The sequence below is a fragment of the Mytilus californianus genome, unplaced genomic scaffold, assembly GCF_021869535.1.
Source record: "Mytilus californianus isolate M0D057914Y unplaced genomic scaffold, xbMytCali1.0.p SCAF_1, whole genome shotgun sequence".
Taxonomy (NCBI): Eukaryota; Metazoa; Mollusca; class Bivalvia; order Mytilida; family Mytilidae; genus Mytilus; species Mytilus californianus.
Window position 1 is genome coordinate 61,390,542 of NW_026262581.1, and position 23,815 is coordinate 61,414,356.

Here is a 23,815-nt window from a genome sequence, read left to right on the forward strand (position 1 = left end):
AACGAAAATCGAAGGACGATAACTGTGTCCTCGTACAAGGTTTTATTTGACCTTGACCTCATTTTCACAGTCCATTGCTCAGTGTTTAGTTTTTATGTTTTGGTCTGTTTTTTTTTAAAACTATAATCAATAGGTCAACTATATTTGTTGTATGGAAGGATTGTAAGCTGTACATGTCTGCCTGGCATGGTTCATCTGACCTTGACCTCATTTCCATGGTTCATTGGTCAATGTTTAGTTTTCTTGGTTAAGTCTGTTTCTTAGAAACTATAAGCAATAGGTCAACTATATTTAGTGTATTGAATGATTGTAAGGTGTACATGTATTTCTTGTTTGGTTTATATGACCTTGACCTCATTTTCTTGGATCATGTTAAGTTTATGTGATAGTTGTAGTAAAGCTTTATATTTAGGACTATCAACATAATATCAATGGTTAGTAAAGAAGGCAAGACATTTCAGTGTGTGAACTCTTGTTATTCTTTTCTATGAAGATAAGTCTTAGCATTACTAATTAAGTAGTATTCTTGTATAAGAAATACATTTTTCACTAAGGCAAGAGTCCAAGAGAAGAAATATCTCCAGGAGGTCAAACAAAATCAAGCAGTATGTATATCAGAAAATTTTATTGACAATTTGTTTGTTTAAAATTATTGAATTGTTGATTGAAGTTTTTGTTGTTTGACATTTTTATGCCCCCGCCATAGCGGAGGAGGCATTAAGTTTTACCCTTGTCCGTCTGTACGTACGTCCCAAAATTGGTTTCCGTTCTCTAACTTAAGTTTGCCTCAACCAAATGTTATGAAACTTATACACAATGCTTATTACCACAAAACACAGATCAAGTTTGAATTTTGGTGGCGTCAGTTTAACTGTTCTAGAGTAATGCCCCTTTACAAATGGAAAAATTGCTGAATTTTTCGTTTCCGTTCTCTAACTTTAGTTTGCCTCAACCAAATATAAATGAAACTTATACACAATGCTTATTACCACAAAACACAGATCAAGATTGAATTTTGGTGGCGTCACTTTAACCGTTCTAGAGTTATGCCTCTTTACAAATGGAAAAATTGCTGAATTTTTTTTATTCATTCTCTAACTTTAGTTTGCCTCAACCAAATGTTATGAAACTTATACACAATGCTTATTACCACAAAACACAGATCAAGTTTGAATTTTGATGGGTGTCATTTTTACTGTTCTAGAGCTATGCCCCTTTATAACTTTATATGATATGCAAGCGGGGGCATCATCTGTGTCCCATTTATTTTATTTTTTTTCCCATATTTTACTGATAAATGGACATATTTTGTGGCAGTCAACATTACATTTTTACAATGACAGCCAAACAGGCAAGACACGGGTTCTTTTTAACCCTTTCCAAATTTTTATGGAGGGTTTTATCCTAAGAATACTCATTTGAAATATTTTAAAACTTAGTTCAACATGCATATATTTCTTACCTTATTATTCCCCACACTAGGGGGTGGGGTGTATATATGTAAATAGTTTTGACCTGTCAGTCATTTTGGATTCCTGATACTTACTAACATACATTATATTGGATAGCAACCTTACTTGAGGATATGGTCACATATGATAACAGGAAGATCCTTATTGATCTTTAGCTGAAAACTGTTTTATATTTTTAGAGGGGTATTTTAAATGATTGAGTTAATTTCAGGATGAAATAAGTGTACATAAATTAGCATGCTGCCAGCTTTTATTCTTCTCTATGTACATAAATTAGCATGCTGCCAGCTTTTATTCTTCTCTATGAACATAAGTCATAGCACTGCAAAGTAGTACTCTTGTATAAGAAATAAATTTTTTACTTAGGCAAGAGTCCAAGAGAAGAAATGTCCCCAGGTCAAAGGAAATCAAGCAGTATGTATTTCAGAAAGTTGCATTGCCTTTTTGTTTGTTTCATATTATTGAATTGTTGATTGTAGATATTGTTGTTTTAAAAGTACCAACCAAAACATTGATATATCTTGCTTTGACCAAGAACTAGTTAGAGAGTGGAATTCAATGAGTTGATGGTACACCTAATTATTTAGTTTTATTTTGTTGAGTTGATGGTACACCTAATTATTTACAGGTTTTATTCTGTTGAGTTGATGGTACACCTAATTATTTCCTGCTTTTATTTTGTTGAGTTGATGGTACACCTAATTATTTACAGGTTTTATTTTGTTGAGTTGATGGTACACCTAATTATTTACAGGTTTTATTTTGTTGAGTTGATGGTACACCTAATTATTTACAGGTTTTATTTTGTTGAGTTGATGGTACACCTAATTATTTACAGGTTTTATTTTGTTGAGTTGATGGTACACCTAATTATTTACTGGTTTTATTTTGTTGAGTTGATGGTACACCTTATTATTTACAGGTTTTATTTTGTTGAGTTGATGGTACACCTAATTATTTACAGGTTTTATTTTGTTGAGTTGATGGTACACCTAATTATTTACTGGTTTTATTTTGTTGAGTTGATGGTACACCTAATTATTTACTGCTTTTATTTTGTTGAGTTGTTGGTACAACTTATTATTTACTAGTATAATTTTGTTATTTACTGGTTTTATTTTTTTCATTCAGCATGATCCTGATACAGTATGTACCCATAATTTGTACTATCAAGTTATGATTGTCTTGTTTTTTTATTATCAAACCCAATACACATAGAAACATTTATTTTTATATCCACTTGGTGGAGTCAAAAAGTGAGGCTTATCAATGCTGTTTCTGGCAGCATCAACAATTTCTAAAAGTTTGTGATTAGGTTTAAAGGGAACTATTAGTGGTACAAGGTCAATGATATTTGGTATGCAGATGTATTATCATTGTCTTGTCACATCTCATTTCCATGGAGATTATTTTGCTCTGCCCCCTCAGTCATGGTCTATTGACTTGAATGTTTTGCATAGTCTACATGTTAAAGTTTGTGATTACGCCAGTTTAAGATGAACCACTTATAAAGTATAACAAAAATATTGAACTCCAAGGCAAATTCACAAAGGGGAAGTCCATAAAAATTGACAAAATCAAACACTATCAATCAATGGAACAAGTGAAAAACAACTGCCATATTCCTGACTTGGTACAGAAATTTTCCAAAAAAAATGGTGGGTTAAACCTGGTTTTATAGCTAGCTAAACCTCCCACTTGAATGACAGTTGTTTATAGTTTGGTTATACTGACAAAATGGGGTAAGCAACCCAAACAGACATAATAGGTTAACGTGACAATAATTGGGATCCAGCAGTCAAAACTTTGTAAACATACCGGTACATCACAGACATACAACACAATTGACTAATAAATTCAAACAAACATTCAAATTTATCTAACAAAGAAGCCAACAAAAAAGGTTGTTAAGTCAATGATATTTGGTATGCAGTTGTAAAAGTATTTGCAAGTCTCATTTCCATGGAGATCATATTGCCAAGCCCCCTCATCATGGTTCATTGATTTTTGTCGAGCCTGCGACTTTTGTCGCAGAAAGCTCGACATAGGGATAGTGATCCAGCGGCGGCGGCGGCGTTAGCTAACTTCTTAAAATATTTTAGAGGGTGGAAGATCTGGATGCTTCATACTTTGTATATGGATGCCTCATGTTACGAAGTTTCCGTCAGTCACATGTCCAATGTCCTTGACCTCATTTTCATGGTTCAGTGACTACTTGAAAAAAAAAATAAGATTTTTTGTAATGTTAAATTCTCTCTTATTATAAGTAATAGGATAACTATATTTGGTATGTGCGTACCTTACGCCCGTTCTCATGCCCGTCAGACAGTTTTCACTTGACCTCAACCTCATTTCATGGATCAGTGAACAAGGTTAAGTTTTGGTGGTCAAGTCCATATCTCAGATACTATAAGCAATAGGTCTAGTATATTCGGTGTATGGAAGGACTGTAAGGTGTACATGTCCAATTGGCAGGTGTCATCTGACCTTGACCTCATTTTCATGGTTCAGTGGTTATAGTTAAGTTTTTGTGTTTTGGTCTGTTTTTCTTATACTGTATGCAATAGGTCTTCTATATTTGGTGTATGGAATGATTGTAAGGTGTACATGTCTAGCTGGCAGGTGTCATCTGACCTTGACCTCATTTTCATGGTTCAGTGGTCAAAGTTAAGTTTTGGTGTTTTGGTCTTTTTTTCTAATACTGCATGCAATAGGTCTACTATATTTGGTGTATGGAATGATTGTAAGGTGTACATGTCTAGCTGGCAGGTGTCATCTGACCTTGACCTCATTTTCATGGTTCAGTGGTCAAAGTTAAGTTTTTGAGTTTTGGTCTTTTTTTCTAATACTGCATGCAATAGGTCTACTATATTTGGTGTATGGAATGATTTTAAGGTGTACATGTCTAGCTGGCAGGTGTCATCTGACCTTGACCTCATTTTCATGGTTCAGTGGTCAAAGTTAAGTTTTTGTGTTTTGGTCTTTTTTCCTAATACTGTATGCAATAGGTCTACTATATTTGTTGTATGGAATGATTGTAAGGTGTACATGTCTAGCCGGCAGGTGTCATATGACCTTGACCTCATTTTCATGGTTCAGTGGTCAAAGTTAAGTTTTTGAGTTTGGTCTTTTTTCTAATACTATATGCAATAGTTCAACTATATTTGGTGTATGAAAATATTTTATGATCTATATGTCAGTCATGCAGGTTTTATTTGACATTGACCTCATTTTCAAGGTTTATTGCTCAGTGTTAAGTTTTTGTGTTTTGGTCTGTTTTTCTTAAACTATAAGCAATAGGTCAACTATATTTGTTGTATGGAAGAATTGTTAGCTGTACATGCCTGCCTAGCATGGTTCATCTGACCTTGACCTCATTTTCATGGTTCATTGGTCAATATTTAGTTTACTTGGTTAATGTTAAGTTTATGTGACAGTTGTAATAAAGCTTTATATTTAGGACTATCAACATAATATCAATGATTAGTGAAGAAGGCGAGACATTTCAGCATGTGCACTCTTGTGAAACTTTTGCATAGTTTACAAGTTTTTGTTTAGGATCTACTTATGATAAGTCCGTGGTATTTGGAATTTTGTTTTATAATCACTGGCATTTTTCATTTCTTTGGATCTTATTTGGTCCCACACTATGGGTATTGACTTTAAATGTTTTGCATAGTTTACATGTTGAAATATTGCCATTTTTTTATCTGAAAATGTTCATTATGCTATCAAAATAACACAAAATCTAGACATATCTCTGTGTCAACAGTTTATTGACCTGTCAGTTACTTTGTTTTCTGGATGCTAACTCACATTCTTTATATTGGTTCGTAAATTTACCTTGATATATGGTCGCACATTAAGAGGAATTTCCCTATTGATTTTGAGCTGTAAACTGTTTCATATTTTTATGAGATATTTTATAAGAAAGAGTAAATTGCAGTATGAATTAAGTGTACATAAATTAACATGCTGCCAGTTTTTATTCTTCTCTATGAAGATAAGTCATTTCACCCCAAAGTAATACTCTTGTGTAAGATATTAATTTTTCACTTAGGCAAGAGTCAAAGAGAAGAAATGTCCCCAGGTCAAAGGAAATCAAGCAGTATGTATTTCAGAAAGTTGCATTGCCTTTTTGTTTGTTATGTTGTTGAATTGTTGATTGAAGTTTTTGTTATTTTACATGTACCAACCAAAACATTGATAACTCTTGCTTTGACAAAAGGACTAGTTAGAGAGTGGAATTCAATAAAGATATGGTACACCTAATTATTTACTGTTTTTTTTATTTAGCATGATCAAGATGCAGTACATACCCATTATTTGTACTTCTAGGTTACGAATGTGTCTTATTTTTTTTTAACCCAAAATTCATAGACATGTATATTTTTGTTGATCCTGTAACTTAGCAAGATATGTAAATCCTACATTCAGATGGCAATTTTTAGACAAAATAACTTTGTCAAACCTTCATGGAATTTAAGGAAACATCAACAGAAGCTTTTATTATGATCAGAATCTAGAGAAAATCTTTTTTTTTCATATTTGTCTGATAAAAAGATTATAAAGGATACTACAGATACAGTTAAGTCTGCCTCATATCTTGAGAAATTACATCTAGAAATTGACAATGAGGGTCGGTTGAAAACAAAACTTTACGACAAAAGAGATGATTTCAGCTTCCCAATTGTGAACTTTCCATTTCTATGTAGCAACATTCCAGCAGTGCCTGCATACGAAGTATATATCTCCCAATTGATACGATATTCCTGGGCTTGTGTTTCCTATCATGATTTCCTTGATAGAGGATTGCTGCTCACAAGGAAGCTATTAAACCAAGAGTTCCAAATGGTGAAGTTGAAATCATCCCTTCGTAAATTTTACGGACGCCATCATGAGTTGGTTGACCGTTATGGAATAACCGTTTCACAAATTATATCGGATATGTTCCTTATGTCATAACTACAATACCCTTCCCTTTTCACGAATGTGACTTACCGAGTTAAGACTATTTACCGGATTTGTAATAACATAAGCAACACGACGGGTGCCACATGTGGAGCAGGATCTTCTTACCCTTCCGGAGAACCTGAGATCACCCCCAGTTTTTGGTAGGGTTGGTGTTGCTTAGTCTTTAGTTTTCTATGTTGTGTCATCTGTACTATTATTTGTCTGTTTGTCTTTTTATTTTTGGCCATGGTGTTGTCAGTTTGTTTTCGATCTATGAGTTTGACTGTCCCTCTGGTATCTTTCGTCCCTCTTTTAAGTTGTTTTGCAGGTAACATTTACATACAGTCTTGGGTTAAAGAATTTTATTAGACATCAATAACTTTGTAAATCTTCGTGGTATGTTACAGACTTGGACAGAAACTTCTTAATAATCAAGAAAAAAAAGTTATCTTATCTTTTTTTTCTTCTGTATTTTACTGAAAGATAGTTTTTGGCAGTCAACATTACATCTTTACGCTAACAACAGCAATTGTAGACAAGAGACAGGGTTCCCTGGAAGTTGAAACCCTTTGTAAATTTTATTTGGACTATGTTATCCTCAAACATACATACTCATTTGGAAATATTTTTGAACCTAGTTAAAATGCATAGATTTCTTGACTTAAATCCCACACTACTAAGTATCAGGGTTGAGGGGTATATATTTATATAGTTGTTGACCTGTCAGTTAGTCTGTCTGTCAACTTGGTTTCTGGATGTTACCTCACATACTTTATATTGGGAAGTAAATATACATTGGTATATGGTCACATGATAAGAGGAATATCCCTATTGATTTTGATTTGAAAACTGTTTCCTGTTTTTTATGGGATATTTTAGATGAAAGAGTTTATTGCAGTATGAAATAAGTGTACATGAATTAACAAGCTGACAGTTTTTTTTTATTCTTGTCTATAATGATATGACATAGCACTGCAAAGTAGTACTCTTGTATAAGAAATAAATTTTTCACTTAGGCAAGAGTCAAAGAGAAGAAATGTCCCCAGGTCAAAGGAAATCAAGCAGTATGTATTTCAGAAAGTTGCATTGACTTTTTGTTTGTTATGTTGTTGAATTGTTGATTGAAGTTTTTGTTATTTTACATGTACCAACCAAAAATTGATATCTCTTGCTTTGACAAAAGGACTAGTTAGAGAGTGGAATTCAATGAAGATATGGTACACCTAATTATTTACTGTTTTTTTTTATTTATCATGATCAAGATGCAGTACATACCCATAATTTGTACTTCTAGGTTATGAATGTGTCTTATTTTTTTTTAACCCAAAACTCATAGACATGTATATTTTTGTTGATCCTGTAACTTAGCAAGATATGTAAATCCTACATTCAGATGGCAATTTTTAGACAAAATAACTTTGTCAAACCTTCATGGAATTTAAGGAAACATCAACAGAAGCTTTTATTATGATCAGAATCTAGAGAAAATCTTTTTTTTTCATATTTGTCTGATAAAAAGATTAAGTTGTTTTGCAGGTAACATTTACATACAGTCTTGGGTTAAAGAATTTTATTAGACATCAATAACTTTGTAAATGTTCGTGGTATGTTACAGACTTGGACAGAAGCTTCTTCATAAACAAGAAAAAACAAGTTATCTTTTTTTTCTTCTGTTTTTTACTGAAAGATAGTTTTTGGCAGTCAACATTACATTTTTAGGCTAACAACAGTAATTGTAGACAAGAGACAGGGTTCCCTGGAAGTTGAAACCCTTTGTAAATTTTATTTGGACTATGTTATCCTCAAACATACAAACTCATTTGGAAATATTTTTGAACCTAGTTCAAAATGCATAGATTTCTTGACTTATATCCCACAGTACTAAGTAGCAGGGTTGAGGGGTAAATATTTATATAGTTGTTGACCTGTCAGTTAGTCTGTCAGTCAACTTGGTTTCTGGATGTTACCTCACATACTTTATATTGGGAAGTAAATATACATTGGTATATGGTCACATGATAAGAGGAATATCCCTATTGATTTTGATTTGAAAACTGTTTCCTGTTTTTATACTACCGCAAAAAAATTTTGAGGTCGTATATTGGTATGACGTTGGCGTCGTCGTCGTCGTCGTCGTCCGGCGTCGTCGTCCGAATACACAATGGTTTTCGCACTCTAACTTTAGTTTAAGTGAATGGATCTCTATGAAATTTTACCATAAGGTTCAATACCACAATAGGAAGGTGGGGATTGATTTTGGGGGTTATGGTACCAACAGTTAAGGAATTAGGGGCCAAAAAGGGGCCGAAAATAAGCATTTTTGTAACTTCCAGACATAACTTGTGTGTTAGCATATGGATCTCTTTGACATTGTACCACAAGATTCCATATCACAAAGGGTCAATGCTGGGATTGATTTTGGGGTTAATTGCCTCAAAATTTTAGGAATAAGGGGCCAAAAGGGGGCAAAAAACAAGCATTTTTCTAGTTTCATGACAATAACTTGTGTGTAAGTGTATGGATCTTTCTGAAATTTTACTACAAGGTTCCATTTCACAAAGGGAAAGCTGGAATTGAGTGTTGTGGTAATTGCCCAAAACTTTTAGTAATAAGGGGCCTAAAAAGGGGTTTAAAATAAGCATTTTTTAGTTTCTAGACAATAACTTGTGTTCAAGTGTATAGATCTCTCTAAAATTGTATTACAAGGTACCATACCACAAAGGCAAGGCTGTTATTGAGCTTGGTTTGGGGGGAAAGGGGGGTGGGGGTGATGAATCATAAGGGGGGTGGGGGTCAAAAAAGGGGTAATTTTTTTTTTTCCTTTTTTTTTTGTTTAAAATTTACATTTTAAGTTAGTTATTTTTTATCACGAAGAGAAAGTAGGAATTGAGTTTTGGGGTTAATTGCTCAAACATTTATGAATAAGGGGCCAAATATTGGTCGAAAATAAGGATTTTTTTAGTGTGCTCTAATGTTTAAGGAATAAGGGGAAAAAAGGTTAAAAAACAAGGGTTTCCATTTTAATAGACAAATAATTGAGTAAAGAACATTATTTAAAAGCAGTGTAAGGTTGGTAATTCAAACTCATTTAAATATCTCATCTACACTGCTTTTAAATTATGTAAATTGGAAATTTGCCAATAACTTTATTGTTAATAAATGCATTGGAAATTTGCCAACAATTTTAGTGTAATAAACTTCATTGGAAATTTGCCAATATAAAATTTTGCTGATGAAGGTTTTTTGTTTACCTTTAGCCTTGACTATGAAGTCACTTTCTATTTTTATAGCCTTATGATGTAGTTGAATTATTTAATACTTTTATGATGTGTTTAAATGGGGTTTTATCATGTTTATGGTTGCAAATTTATTGTTTTAGTATAATAAACTCCATTTAAAATTTGCCAATAAAAAAAATTTTTGTTTATTTTTAGCTATGATTATGATGTCATTTTCTATTTTACTTTTATGGTTGCAAAGAAATTTTTATTTTTAGATATTACTGTTAAATGATGCTGATTAAGGTTTTTGCTATGTTTAGCCATGACTATGATGTCATTTTCTATTTTAATATCTGTTATGATGTATTTAAATGGGCTTTTATGGTTACAAAGGAATTTTATTTTTAGATATTACTATAAAATGTTGCTGATGCTGATTAAGGATTTTGTTTAATTTTAGCCATGACTATGATGTCATTTTCTATTTTAATACCTTTATGATGTAATTTCCATTTTTAGATATTACTGTTAAATGATGCTGATTAAGGGTTTTTTGCTATGTTTAGCCATGACTATGATGTCATTTTCTATTTTAATATCTTTATGATGTATTTAAATGGGCTTTTATGGTTACAAAGGAATTTTATTTTTAGATATTACTTTAAATGTTGCTGATTAAGGATTTTTGTTTATTTTTAGCCATGACTATGATGTCACTTTCTATTTTAATACCTTTATGATGTATTTAAATGGGCTCCCATGTATTTAGATTTTTGATTATTTATACATGTTACCAAATTGGTCCACATTGAACAAAAACGGTCCAAATTTCAACTTTATTACATTACATCAAACATTGAATTCTACATATTCTTTGATATATTGAAATTAACAAACAATTTAGTTTATGGAGATTCCACCATAATAGGTAAATTAAATTTTTTCCAGTTCTTACACCACATTCATCCTGTGTCAGAAACCTATGCTGTGTCAAATATTTAATGACAATCCAAAGTCATAGCTGTATCAAGCTTGAATTTTGTGTCCATACTTGACCCAACTGTTCAGGGTTCGACCTCTGCGGTCGTATCAAGCTGCGCCCCAGCGAAGCATTTTATTTATGGAATATTTTAGATTAAATAGTTTATTGCAGTAAGAAATAAGTGTACATGAATTAACAAGCTGACACTTTTTTTATTCTTGTCTATAATGATATGACATAGCACTGCAAAGTAGTACTCTTGTATAAGAAATAAATTTTCCACTTAGGCAAGAGTCCAAGAGAAGAAGTGTCCCCAGGTCAAAGGAAATCAAGCAGTATGTATTTCAGAAAGTTGCATTGCCATTTTGTTTGTTTCATCTTATTGAATTGTTGATTGAAGTTTTTGTTGTTTTACACGTACCAACCAAAACATTGATATCTCTTGCTCTGACAAGAAAACCAGTCAAAGGGTGGAATTCAATGAGTTGATGGTACCCTTAATTATTTACTGTTTTTATCATTTAGCATGATCAAGATGAAGTACATACCCATTAATTGTACTACTAAGTTATGATTGTCTGTTTCCATTATTAAAACCAAGACACATAGACATGTTCATTATTGTTAATTTTTGTTGAGCATGCAAAGTACAGACATAGCAATCCTACATTTGGATGGCATCATTAACATTTAGGTTCAGTCTATAGTAAGTTTTTTGAGACATCAATAACTTTGTCAAACCTATTTGGAATTTTAGGAAACTTGGACAAATTTTTAATGATCAAAAGACATAAGCCAGAGAAAATTTCGAAACATATTTTTTTATGCCCCCGCCATAGCGGAGGGGGCATTAAGTTTTACCCTTGTCCGTCCGTATGTACGTCCCAAAATTGGTTTCCGTTCTCTAACTTTAGTTTCGTCAACCAAATGTTATGAAACTTATACACAATGCTAATTACCACAAAACACAGATCAAGTTTGAATTTTTGTGGCATCACTTTAACCTTCTAAAGTTTACCCCTGTACAAATGGAAAAATGGCTAAATTTTTTGTTTCTGTTCTCTTACTTCAGTTTGCCTCAACCAAATGTTATGAAACTTATACACAATGCTTATTACCACAAAACACAGATCAAGTTTGAATTTTGGTGGCATCACTTTTACTGTTCTACAGTTATGCTCCTTTATAAATGGTAAATTTGCTGAATTTTTCATTTCCATTCTTTGACTTTAGTTTGCCTCAACCAAATGTTATGAAACTTATACACAATGCTTATAACCACAAAACACAGATCAAGTTTGAATTTTGGTGCCGTTCTAGAGTTATGCTCCTCTACAGATGGAAAAATTGCTGAATTTTTCGTTTCCATTCTCTTACTTTAGTTTGCCTCAACTAAATGTTATGAAACTTATACACAATGCTAATTACCACAAAACACAGATCAAGTTTGAATTTTGGTGGCATCACTTTTGCTGTTCTAGAGTTATGCCCCTCTACAAATTGAAAAATTGCTGAATTTTTTGTTTCTGTTCTCTTACTTTAGTTTGTCTCAACCAAATGTTATGAAACGTATACATAATGCTTATTACCACAAAACTCAGATCAAGTACAAATTTGGGTAGCGTCACTTTTACAGTTCTTGAGTTATATCCCTTTATAACAATATAAGCAAGCGGGGGCATCATCTGTGTCCCATAGACACATTCCCCATTTATTTTTCATTCATTTTTTCGTATTTTATTGATAAAAGGACTAAGTATATTTCCAAGATTCTTTACATGCAGTCTTGGGTTCAGTTTTTTAGACATCAATTACTTTGCAAACCCTCATGGAATGTTATGGAACTTGGACAGAAGCTTTTTTATGATCAAGAAATAGCATCTGGAGAAAAAATGTTTTATTTCATATTTTATTTTTCATATTTTTCTGATACATGTGATAAATAGACGTAGTTATTGGCAATGTTCTTTATTTTTTCGAACATTTTGTATTAAAAGCATACTAACTTATAAATACAGAGTATTTTTCAATATGTGAGATTGGTTATTTGTATTTAGTTCACTGTTCACCCAAGTATTTGAAATAGTACTGTTTCCCTGAAATTAAAGCACCGTATTTATGATACTTGTACATTCTGTCAGATAGCAATATGGTACCATGGTGCTATAAGGCCCTGGGTAAAACACTGTTTATTGTGAATACATAACAGTTACTGTATATTTTACCCTTAATCTTTCCTTTATACATTGTGTTCCATTCTAATATGATGTCGACTACAAATTCTGTGTAATTTTGTTATTTCAGGTGCACCAATACAGCCTCCTCCACCCAGATCAGGTGGCCCACCACCACCACCACCAGCTAGGACTGGTCCTCCTCCACCTCAAAGGGGTGGACCACCACCTCCTCCAAATAGGACACACCTTCCTCCACCACCAACACCAGCTAGACAAATTGGCCAACCTCCACCACCACCATCGTTCCATGCACCTCCACAACCTCCACCTCAGTCATCTAAAGGGGCACCCCTGCCAGCCCCTACTCCAGGAATACCTCCACCACCACCCCCTCCAGCACCACCAGCTGCTCCCCCACCACCAGCAGCACCTGCAGCACCAGCTGGTGCACCACCAATAGGGGTTGGTAGAGGAGCATTACTGGAGTCGATCAGAGGAGGAACTACACTCAAGCATGCTGGAGATGGACCTTCCAGAGGAGGAGGAAGTAGTGGTGGAGATCCAAGGTCCAACTTGTTAGATGCCATCAGATCTGGGAAAACACTGAAGGCTGTAAGTACTGCTACATAAACAATATTACTTAAACTATCCCCAGAGGCTACAGTTCCCTCTTATATGTAGATAGTGGTTTTTGTCAAGCCTGTGAATTTTGTTGCAGAAAGCTCGACATAGGGATAGTGATCCGGTGGTGGCGTCGGCTTTAACTAACTTCTAAAAAACTTAATATTTCAGAAGGTAGAAGACCTGGATGCTTCATACTTTGTATATAGATGCCTTATGATATGAAGTTTCTGTCTATTATATGTCCATTGTCCTTTACCTCATTTTCATGGTTCAGTGAATACTTGAAAAAAAAGTTATGGTTTTTTGTAATGTTAATTTCTCTCTTATTATGAGTAATAGGATAACTATATATACACCTTGCAAGGACCTCATGCCTGTCAGATAGTTTTCACTTGACCTCAACCTCATTTCATGGATCAGTGAACAAGGTTAAGTTTTCGTGGTCAAGTCCATATCTCAGATACTATAAGCAATAGGTCTACTATATTTGGTGTATGTAATGATTTTAAGGTGTACATGTCCAACTGGCAGGTGTCATCTGACCTTGACCTCATTTTCATGGTTCAGTGGCAAAAGTTAAGTTTTTGTCGAGCCTGCGACTTTTGTCGCAGAAAGCTCGACATAGGGATAGTGATCCGGCGGCGGCGGCGGCGGCGTTAGCTAACTTCTTAAAAGCTTTATATTTTAGAAGGTGGAAGGTCTGGATGCTTCATACTTTGTATATGGATGCCTCATGTTACGAAGTTTCCGTCAGTCACATGTCCAATGTCCTTGACCTCATTTTCATGGTTCAGTGACTACTTGAAAAAAAAGTTCAGATTTTTTGTAATGTTAGATTCTCTCTTATTATAAGTAATAGGATAACTATATTTGGTATGTGCGTACCTTGCAAGGTCCTCATGCCCGTCAGACAGTTTTCACTTGACCTCGACCTCATTTCATGGATCAGTGAACAAGGTTAAGTTTTGGTGGTCAAGTCCATATCTCAGATACTATAAGCAATAGGTCTAGTATATTCGGTGTATGGAAGGACTGTAAGGTGTACATGTCCAACTGGCAGGTGTCATCTGACCTTGACCTCATTTTCATGGTTCAGTGGTTATAGTTAAGTTTTTGTGTTTTGGTCTGCTTTTCTTATACTGTATGCCATAGGTCTACTATATTTGGTGTATGGAATGATTGTAAGGTGTACATGTCTAGCGGGCAGGTGTCATTTGACCTTGACCTCATTTTCATGGTTCAGTGGTCAAAGTTAAGTTTTTGAGTTTTGGTCTTTTTTTCTAATACTATGTGCAATAGTTCAACTATATTTGGTATGTGCGTACCTTGCAAGGTCCTCATGCCCGTCAGACAGTTTTCACTTGACCTCGACCTCATTTAATGGATCAATGAACAAGGTTAAGTTTTGGTGGTCAAGTCCATATCTCAGATACTATAAGCAATAGGTCTAGTATATTCGGTGTATGGAAGGACTGTAAGGTGTACATGTCCAACTGGCAGGTGTCATCTGACCTTGACCTCATTTTCATGGTTCAGTGGTTATAGTTAAGTTTTTGTGTTTTGGTCTGTTTTTCTTATACTGTATGCCATAGGTCTACTATATTTGGTGTATGGAATGATTGTAAGGTGTACATGTCTAGCGGGCAGGTGTCATCTGACCTTGACCTCATTTTCATGGTTCAGTGGTCAAAGTTAAGTTTTTGAGTTTTGGTCTTTTTTTCTAATACTATGTGCAATAGTTCAACTATATTTGGTATGTGCGTACCTTGCAAGGTCCTCATGCCCGTCAGACAGTTTTCACTTGACCTCGTCCTCATTTAATGGATCAATGAACAAGGTTAAGTTTTGGTGGTCAAGTCCATATCTCAGATACTATAAGCAATAGGTCTAGTATATTCGGTGTATGGAAGGACTGTAAGGTGTACATGTCCAACTGGCAGGTGTCATCTGACCTTGACCTCATTTTCATGGTTCAGTGGTTATAGTTAAGTTTTTGTGTTTTGGTCTGTTTTTCTTATACTGTATGCCATAGGTCTACTATATTTGGTGTATGGAATGATTGTAAGGTGTACATGTCTAGCGGGCAGGTGTCATCTGACCTTGACCTCATTTTCATGGTTCAGTGGTCAAAGTTAAGTTTTTGAGTTTTGGTCTTTTTTTCTAATACTATGTGCAATAGTTCAACATATTTGGTATGTGCGTACCTTGCAAGGTCCTCATGCCCGTCAGACAGTTTTCACTTGACCTCGACCTCATTTCATGGATCAATGAACAAGGTTAAGTTTTGGTGGTCAAGTCCATATCTCAGATACTATAAGCAATAGGTCTAGTATATTCGGTGTATGGAAGGACTGTAAGGTGTACATGTCCAACTGGCAGGTGTCATCTGACCTTGACCTCATTTTCATGGTTCAGTGGTTATAGTTAAGTTTTTGTGTTTTTATACTATATGCAATAGTTCAACTATATTTGGTGTATGGAAATATTTTATGATCTATTTGGCAGTCACACAGGTTTTATCTGACCTTGACCTCATTTTCAAGGTTCATTGCTCAGTGTTAAGTTTTTGTGTTTTGGTCTGTTTTTCTTAAACTATAAGCAATAGGTCAACTCTATTTGTTGTATGGAAGAATTGTTAGCTGTACATGCCTGCCTAGCATGGTTCATCTGACCTTGACCTCATTTTCATGGTTCATTGGTCAATGTTTAGTTTACTTGGTTAATGTTAAGTTTATGTGACAGTTGTAATAAAGCTTTATATTTAGGACTATCAACATAATATCAATGATTAGTAAAGAAGGCGAGACATTTCAGCGTGTGCACTCTTGTTGTGTTTTGGTCTTTTTTTTTAATACTGTATGCAATAGGTCAACTTTATTTGGTGTATGGAAATATTTTACGATGTACATGTCAGTCTGGGAGGTTTTATTTGACCTTGACCTCAATTTCATGGTTCATTGCTCAATGTTAAGTTTTTGTGTTTTGGTCTGTTTTTCTTAAACTTTAAGCAATAGTTCAACTATATTTGGTGTATGGAATGATTGTAAATGTATATGTCTGTCTGGCAGGTATCATCTGACTTTGACCTCATTTTCATGGTTCATTGGTCAATATATAATATCCATGATTTGGTCAGATTCTTTTATACTATAAGCAATAGGTCATCTATATTCGGTGTATGGAATGATTGTATGAAAGGTGTACATGTATTTCCGGCTTGGTTTATCTGACTTTGATCTCAATTTCTTGGATCATAAATGTTAATGTGATACTTGTAGTAAAACTTTATATTTAGGACTATCAACATAAAATCAGTGGTCAGTATAGTAGGCGAGACATTTCAGCATGTGCACTCTTGTTAGATTTTACAGGGAAGAATATGTCTTTACCCATTGCAAAGATTTAAAATCTGTGCAAAATCTTTGCCAAGTAAAAATCAAAATCAAAATTAAATGTATGTTGGTCCATTCATTCAGAATCCATTCACAGGATAATAAATTTTTTTGTAAACCAACAGACATTTTCACTTGTATTTTCAATTCCATTTCTAACTTAAGGCATAATAAGAACTGAAAATTTACAAAAAAAACTTGTAAACATTGACATGTATGATTTTTTTTAATTGTTTTGAACACATCATTCGAACCATTTTTTTTCTGAATGAAAATATTGAACATGAATTGGCCATTTGGGTAAATTTTAGGAAATCTTGTCTGAGTTATGATCGGATGTTATGTTGTATTGATTTCTATTTGTAATATTTAAAACAAATCCCCATAAAGCATAAATTGAACTGATCAGTAATAAAAAAAAAAGAAGATTATTTTGCTATGAAAGCAATGGTTCAATGTTCTATTTGCAATGACCATAATTGAACACTTTTGATTAACAAAAAATAGGTAGAAAAAGAGGACAAACCTGAGTCTGATCCAGGCCAAGGAGGAGGTATTGTAGGTGCTTTAGCAATGGCATTGGCTAACAGACAGAAAGTATTACAGATGTCTGGTAAGGGTGTTTTAAAACTCTAATAATTCAAACAAAAAAAAGTATCAGCCATCATATGTTTGATATTATCCAAAAAATCACATTTACTTATTATGAATGAATGAAAATAAAACTTTATAAATTTTTGGAATACACAGCAGTTTTCTGGATTTACCTTCATCAGGAAAATTCATACTAAAGCATTTGAAAACCAGGGATATATAAGTAGAAACATTATATAGGTTTCGTCAGGCGGCAGGACTTTTTTCTGCCTTACAAGAATGACATTGATTTAAATCAAAATATAACGGTAACTGAAGAAATTCACAAGTAGGCAGAAGACACATCAAAATTTTTCATAAATTAGTATTTTAATATATTTAAAATTTGCTTCATTTTATTATGGAAAGTTGTTTTCAAAGTTTAAGAGTTAAACAAAAAACTGTAATGAAAAATTCTTAATATTTACTTTTACAGAAGATGAAGATGAAGATGAAGATGATATGGACGATGATGATGAATGGGATGACTAAGTCACTGACAACCAATGGGATGAAAAAGTCAGAAAAACAGCATTAAACGACAGTAACAATAGGACTATAAATGCCAACTTGTTAATTACAAATTGTTAATTCATAAGTTTGCATTTATTTATAGAGTGATATAATGATAATTTTCCAGAAGACAGCATTAAATTTGTCTGTAACTGACAGTTAAACCTGTGTAAATCAAAACAAACAGTAAATAATTTGTGTGACAAAAGCCCTCAAAATGGACCTACAGAGCTCAAAGAGAATTATTTGAAGCATAGGGGAATAACCTGAATGAAAGGTGGTCTTATTTTACCTCGCACTGTCTGTGATATTGGGAGTTAAGTGGAAAAGTGAAGAATATCTTATCCTTAATTTTGAACTTAGGGTTGAAATAATTCTCATCATAGTATATTAGAGACATGAGATGATGGCCTGTCTGAATTTTTTTTATCAATTGTGGGGTTTAAAACTTTGCTAATCTGGTGCTGGAATTAACAATATAACTAGTCTCATAGCTATTTGATTCATAAGGTTTTGTTGTAGTGAATGATTAGGCTCAAATTGTACATAGGTGAACCAAAGGAAAACACATATCATTTTGATACTTTTATACATCAAATTATTGTACTAAGTGGGAGTAGATATTCCAATAGAGCTATGTTAGGAAGATTTGTATGGGACTTGGACAACATTTTAGAAAAAATAAACATTGGTGATGGGGATTCAGGACTTAAATTACAACTTTATATAAATTCATTTGCTATTACGGTAACATTTTAAAGGGAATGGTTATGAAAAAGTGCTGTTCAGTCTTTATATTAAGATACTAGAATAGCCCACACAAAAAGCATTATGATTTTTATTTCATTAAAATCAGCTTTTTCGTGTGTGGATGTGAGTTAATTATTTACTTTTTCAAGCAAATGGTCAAAGTTGCTTTCTGAGATGTGTAATATTAACACAGATTCATGCAAGTGGTTTATTTATATTGTTTAAATATACATATATAACATTTTGGCTTGCTTATGTTGAATAAACCTGATAAACTTTTCTTGTTTAGTAATATATAAACATTATTGCAATAGTTACAATGGTTCATCCAAAATTTGTTAAAAGTTATAATTTAAAATGAATGTACTTTTGGTAAAGGATAACCAATCAGAACTCTGATACTGTCGATTTATTATTATTCAAGGGGCCTCGGTGGCCGAGTGGTCTAAGTAGTTACTACAGTAATCTCTAGCCAGTCAACACTGAGGTTGTGAGTTAGAACCCCGCTCTTGCCGGTGCACTCAACTCCAATCTTAATTGACTAGGATTGTCAGTTTTCCTATCGAAGGTCGGTGGTTTTCTCTGGGCACTCCGGCTTCCTCCACCAATAAAAACTGACCGCCACGAAATAGCCCAAAAAGTGGTGCTTAAAAGTGGCGTATAAACACCAAAAAACAAATCAAATCAAATTATTGTTATTCATGGGATACCAATTTTCATGGATTTCCTGGGTAAAAGAGAGCCGAGAATTAAAATGTTCACTGTAGTACAAATTTTCTATATGCTTGTTTGTAGGAAAAACGATAAAATCAAATATCCACAAAAATATGATTTTCCCTCAGTCCAGGAAAAGTTATACTCACGAAAGTAAATGAATCCACAGTAGTATAAGATAATAGAAATTAAGTTAATTATTACTGAAATACATTGATAGTAGGTGGGTGGTTTCTATTATAGTACAAATAAGTATAGGTTGCAATTCTGTAAATACAGACAATGCAATTTCCCATAGGAACTCCCTTTGCGGCTAAAACTGTGACACTTTTACTATGAAGTTTCGTGAAAAATAATATCCCAGAACGGAAAGTTTATATGCACTACTATTTTATTCAAAGGTCAAAATATAGGGCTGTGCGGCATATTTTCAACATTTATATGCCCTGAACTTCTAAGAGTTTAAACTTATACTAAAATTCTATACTACCCTTACCTCAGTTTTTGGACCTCCTAAGAATTAAAATTTAGCCGCTACCATGTGTATCTATACTGGTTACATTCCCAAGTGATGTCTCTATGAGATGAAACACAGAGATCATCAATGGGAACCAGTACGTTAACAAATTAACATACCTATGAATATTAAATATCTCCCCAAAAGAGGCGTGGTTTGAGAAACAGCTGTATTTACAAAGTGCAACCTATACAAACATTTATTCAAATAGAAAACTCTCTAAAAACACTTTTTCTCACAACAATACTTATTTATCAGAATTATAGCCTTAAAGAAATCACTACATATACTCTAAGTCTCCTTTTACAGTACATTTTATACCCCTACCCCTGTTTCAATTTTTTAAAGATTTTGAAAACAAGACTCTTATTATTGCCAGCTTACCCTATGTGCATGTTTTCTGACATGAACTGTCTAAAACTTGTTTGAAACTATTCTGATAACAAATTGAAAGCATTTTAGAATACTATAAATGTTTTGTTTAGTAGTTAAGCATTCCAACATTCAAGATTATACAAAGTATCCAATCCTGCCTGTGTCTCCAGTCCACATCTTAATGTATGCCTATTTGTCAATGAAAGTTCACAATTTCTGCCTCAAATGGTCAGTTTAGAATTCTTGTCACAACAGTATCATCCCTAACCATATATCTAACATAAGTTAGTTAATATATGTCCTAGAAGTGTTTAAACAAAGGCATATTTGCAAAAGTTGTATTTATGAAGATATCAGTCTGGTGCATAAATTCACTAAAAGTTTGATTGAAATGACTGCTTACATCTGATTTTTGCATAACTTCCTAGCACAGTTATTGTTTACTTTATAAAAGACCTTTAAAATAAAAAAATCATAGCATTTACAAGTTAAATTATCTGTTTTATGACTCAAGGGTAGGCATTTTCCTCTGTTTTTTGCCCCTGGGGCCTCACATTTCCTAATTTTTTTCCCTGTTTCTAGCAATGTGAAATATTTACTACATATTTAGGATAGAAAACACTATTGTAAGTTTTACTGAGGTCTTTTTGTAATTCTAGCTTATACTTTTTTATGCCGCAGTCACAAAAAAGCACATTTAGGCGTTACGGCTTACTTTTGGGTTATCGACAGGACAAAAACACCCCACCAGAAATATTTAGGAAGGATCAATGAGTTGCAATTACTGCGAAGAGTAAATATAAGCACTTCTAAACAATTTAAATTACAAATAGGCATATATTATGAATTTATTTTGAATTCAGGGCTTTAAGTAAACCATGCATACTTTAAACTGTGAATTTATGCTGAGTCATCATAGTTAAGGCCCAGGATTTTCTCAATCTTCATGAAATATTTATAAAACTTCATATTTGAGTTAAATTCTTTAAAATCTCTGAGATAAACCAGATTTTGTGAAATTCTGTATGTTCTATTTTTTAACCCTATATAGGTTGCAATTCTGTAAATACAGACAATGCAATTTCCCATAGGAACTCCCTTTGCGGCTAAAACTGTGACACTTTTACTATGAAGTTTCGTGAAAAATAATATCCCAGAACGGAAAGTTTATATGCACTACTATTTTATTCAAAGGTCAAAATATAGGGCTGTGCGGCATATTTTCAACATTTATATGCCCTGAACTTCTAAGAGTTTAAACTTATACTAAAATTCTATACTACCCTTACCTCAGTTTTTGGACCTCCTAAGAATTAAAATTTAGCCGCTACCATGTGTATCTATACTGGTTACATTCCCAAGTGATGTCTCTATGAGATGAAACACAGAGATCATCAATGGGAACCAGTACGTTAACAAATTAACATACCTATGAATATTAAATATCTCCCCAAAAGAGGCGTGGTTTGAGAAACAGCTGTATTTACAAAGTGCAACCTATAGGTAGTTTTTGATTGACTCAATTTGAACAAGAGTTATTTCCACTTTGTCACTATGATGATGGTCAACATGCACAAATTATAATTAATCATCCAAATGCATTTGTTTTACTTACCACGATACTATAGAAAAAGTTTTCTGAAGCATGAATCATCATAACCATCTAGTAATGATCTCCTCAAACTTGCTTGTACCACATGTTTTAATTTGGTAAGTCAAATAAGAAAATCAACCAGTTTCATCTCCAACATGCATGGTGGCCAACAGAAATAACTCCGTATTCAAATTACATTATATACAAATCCTGAAAATCACTAATAGTTGAAAAACATGATCAATCTGTACTATGGTGTTTTATAGTTTTGGAAATGTTATTTGAAATATTATTTATGATTTTATGTAATATTAATGTATAAATGCATTTATAAAACAGATATGCTTACAGATCATTCCTATATGTTACTTCCAGTTTACCGTTGGTAAAACATTCCTCTGCTTGTTTAACCTTTATATGGTCAATGCATAAAGTGAAATTTTTTGTTGTTGTCATATATCACATGTATCAGTCTTTTCAGTTCAGATATTTTGTTTATGATTTTTTATGTGATTTAAACACAATGAGCAATAATAACACAGCTGATCACATGTATGTTTCATTATTTGATTTGTATTGCCACAATAGTTAATTAAAAGAATTCATATAGAACTATGATACTCTAGAAACTATGGCCTTGTACTATTTTATAGAGATACTGTTGAAGTTCAAATGTTACAAAGCTTTTAACTGGCAATATGCTTTGCACATACATTAATATATCTAAATTTATCTAATTATATATAAGCAACATGTGAGATTTCATCCTGTATTAATCAAATGTATCGGCGGATCATAATGAAAAAAACAACAATAACTAAGTTTACTTGACATAACCTTAACAACTTAAAATTACCCTACTTTATTTATTTACTTATGATTTCCCTGGAGTTAAAAATTTGTTACGTGTCAAAAGTCATTTAAACTTTAGTTTTCTATGTTTGTGTATGAAGTTTATTGCTTTGCATTTTATTATATAATTATTTCTTGCATGTTTAAGAGTTATTAAAGAATATTTTTCTATCTTGTTTCTTTATCAAGCCAATGATCAAATATATGCATTATGTCTTAGATTCGTATGCTTTAGTAAATGTCAGATTTGCGGATAATGTCAGTAGAAATTTTTTTCAATCATTTTCCACTCGCACAGAGGACCTTGCTCATCAATTCATGTCTGTCATATGTCCATTTTCATTAATTTGTTAAGAAATCTTCTCTTCTGAAACCACTGACCTCATAACCAAACATAGAAACAATCATCCTTAGGGTGTTCAGTTTTAACTGGCACCTGCTATTTATCATATGGAATTGTTTGAAGAATTTTTTCCAATCTTCCAGATTTGTCAAAAGATGGTACCGTTTTTGTAATAAAACTCCTTCCATTTTCAACCCAGATCCCTGGAACTTCACAGAACATTTGCACACATTTTAAAGTTGTGCACCTGTTATACATGTAAAAGAACTGTTAAAGGAACTTTTTCCTATTTTTCCAAAATTGGAATATTGGTCATTTTTCAGCAAAAGGAGTATTTGGCCGAAATATAAAAGTCCATTATTTCAAAATGAAAAGTGTTTCAAGTAGATGCATATATGTGTGAGAAAGTTAAACAGTATTTTCAAGTTTTTCTTAAAACTTAAACTTGTCAGTAACACTACAAAAAGGCTGAAAATAGAGAATTTCCTGAAAATTGACAAAATTGTCTGTATTTCAATATAAAAATAAAAGTATGTTACCAATGAGACAACTCTCAATCAGGGACCAAATGACTTGGGTAAAAGTAAACAACTATAGGTCACTGTATAGCCTTCAACAATGATAAAAGCCCATACCACATAGTTTGTTATAAAATGCCCAAAACAGACGAATGTAAAACAATTCAAATGAGAAAAATAACGGC

The 23,815-nt window shown here is 33.1% G+C and overlaps 1 protein-coding gene across 4 annotated transcripts in view; it reads left to right on the forward strand.

Annotated features, from left to right (window-relative positions):
• LOC127705650 (actin nucleation-promoting factor WASL-like) overlaps nucleotides 1-22,940 on the forward strand; it is a 48,300-nt gene extending 25,360 nt beyond the window's left edge. For 2 of the 4 annotated variants that reach the window (XM_052209980.1, XM_052209988.1), the window contains 6 exons: nucleotides 1,839-1,886; nucleotides 10,916-10,963; nucleotides 12,933-13,417; nucleotides 17,329-17,434; nucleotides 17,891-19,689; nucleotides 21,827-22,940. In XM_052209980.1, coding sequence (XP_052065940.1) covers nucleotides 1,839-1,886; nucleotides 10,916-10,963; nucleotides 12,933-13,417; nucleotides 17,329-17,434; nucleotides 17,891-17,946 — 743 coding nt within the window. In that variant the 3' untranslated portion in view covers nucleotides 17,947-19,689; nucleotides 21,827-22,940. The remainder of the gene's footprint in view (nucleotides 1-1,838; nucleotides 1,887-10,915; nucleotides 10,964-12,932; nucleotides 13,418-17,328; nucleotides 17,435-17,890; nucleotides 19,690-21,826) is intronic. The other 2 variants (XM_052209995.1, XM_052210003.1) reach the window with 2 other exon arrangements.
• Nucleotides 22,941-23,815: the final 875 nt, after the last annotated feature.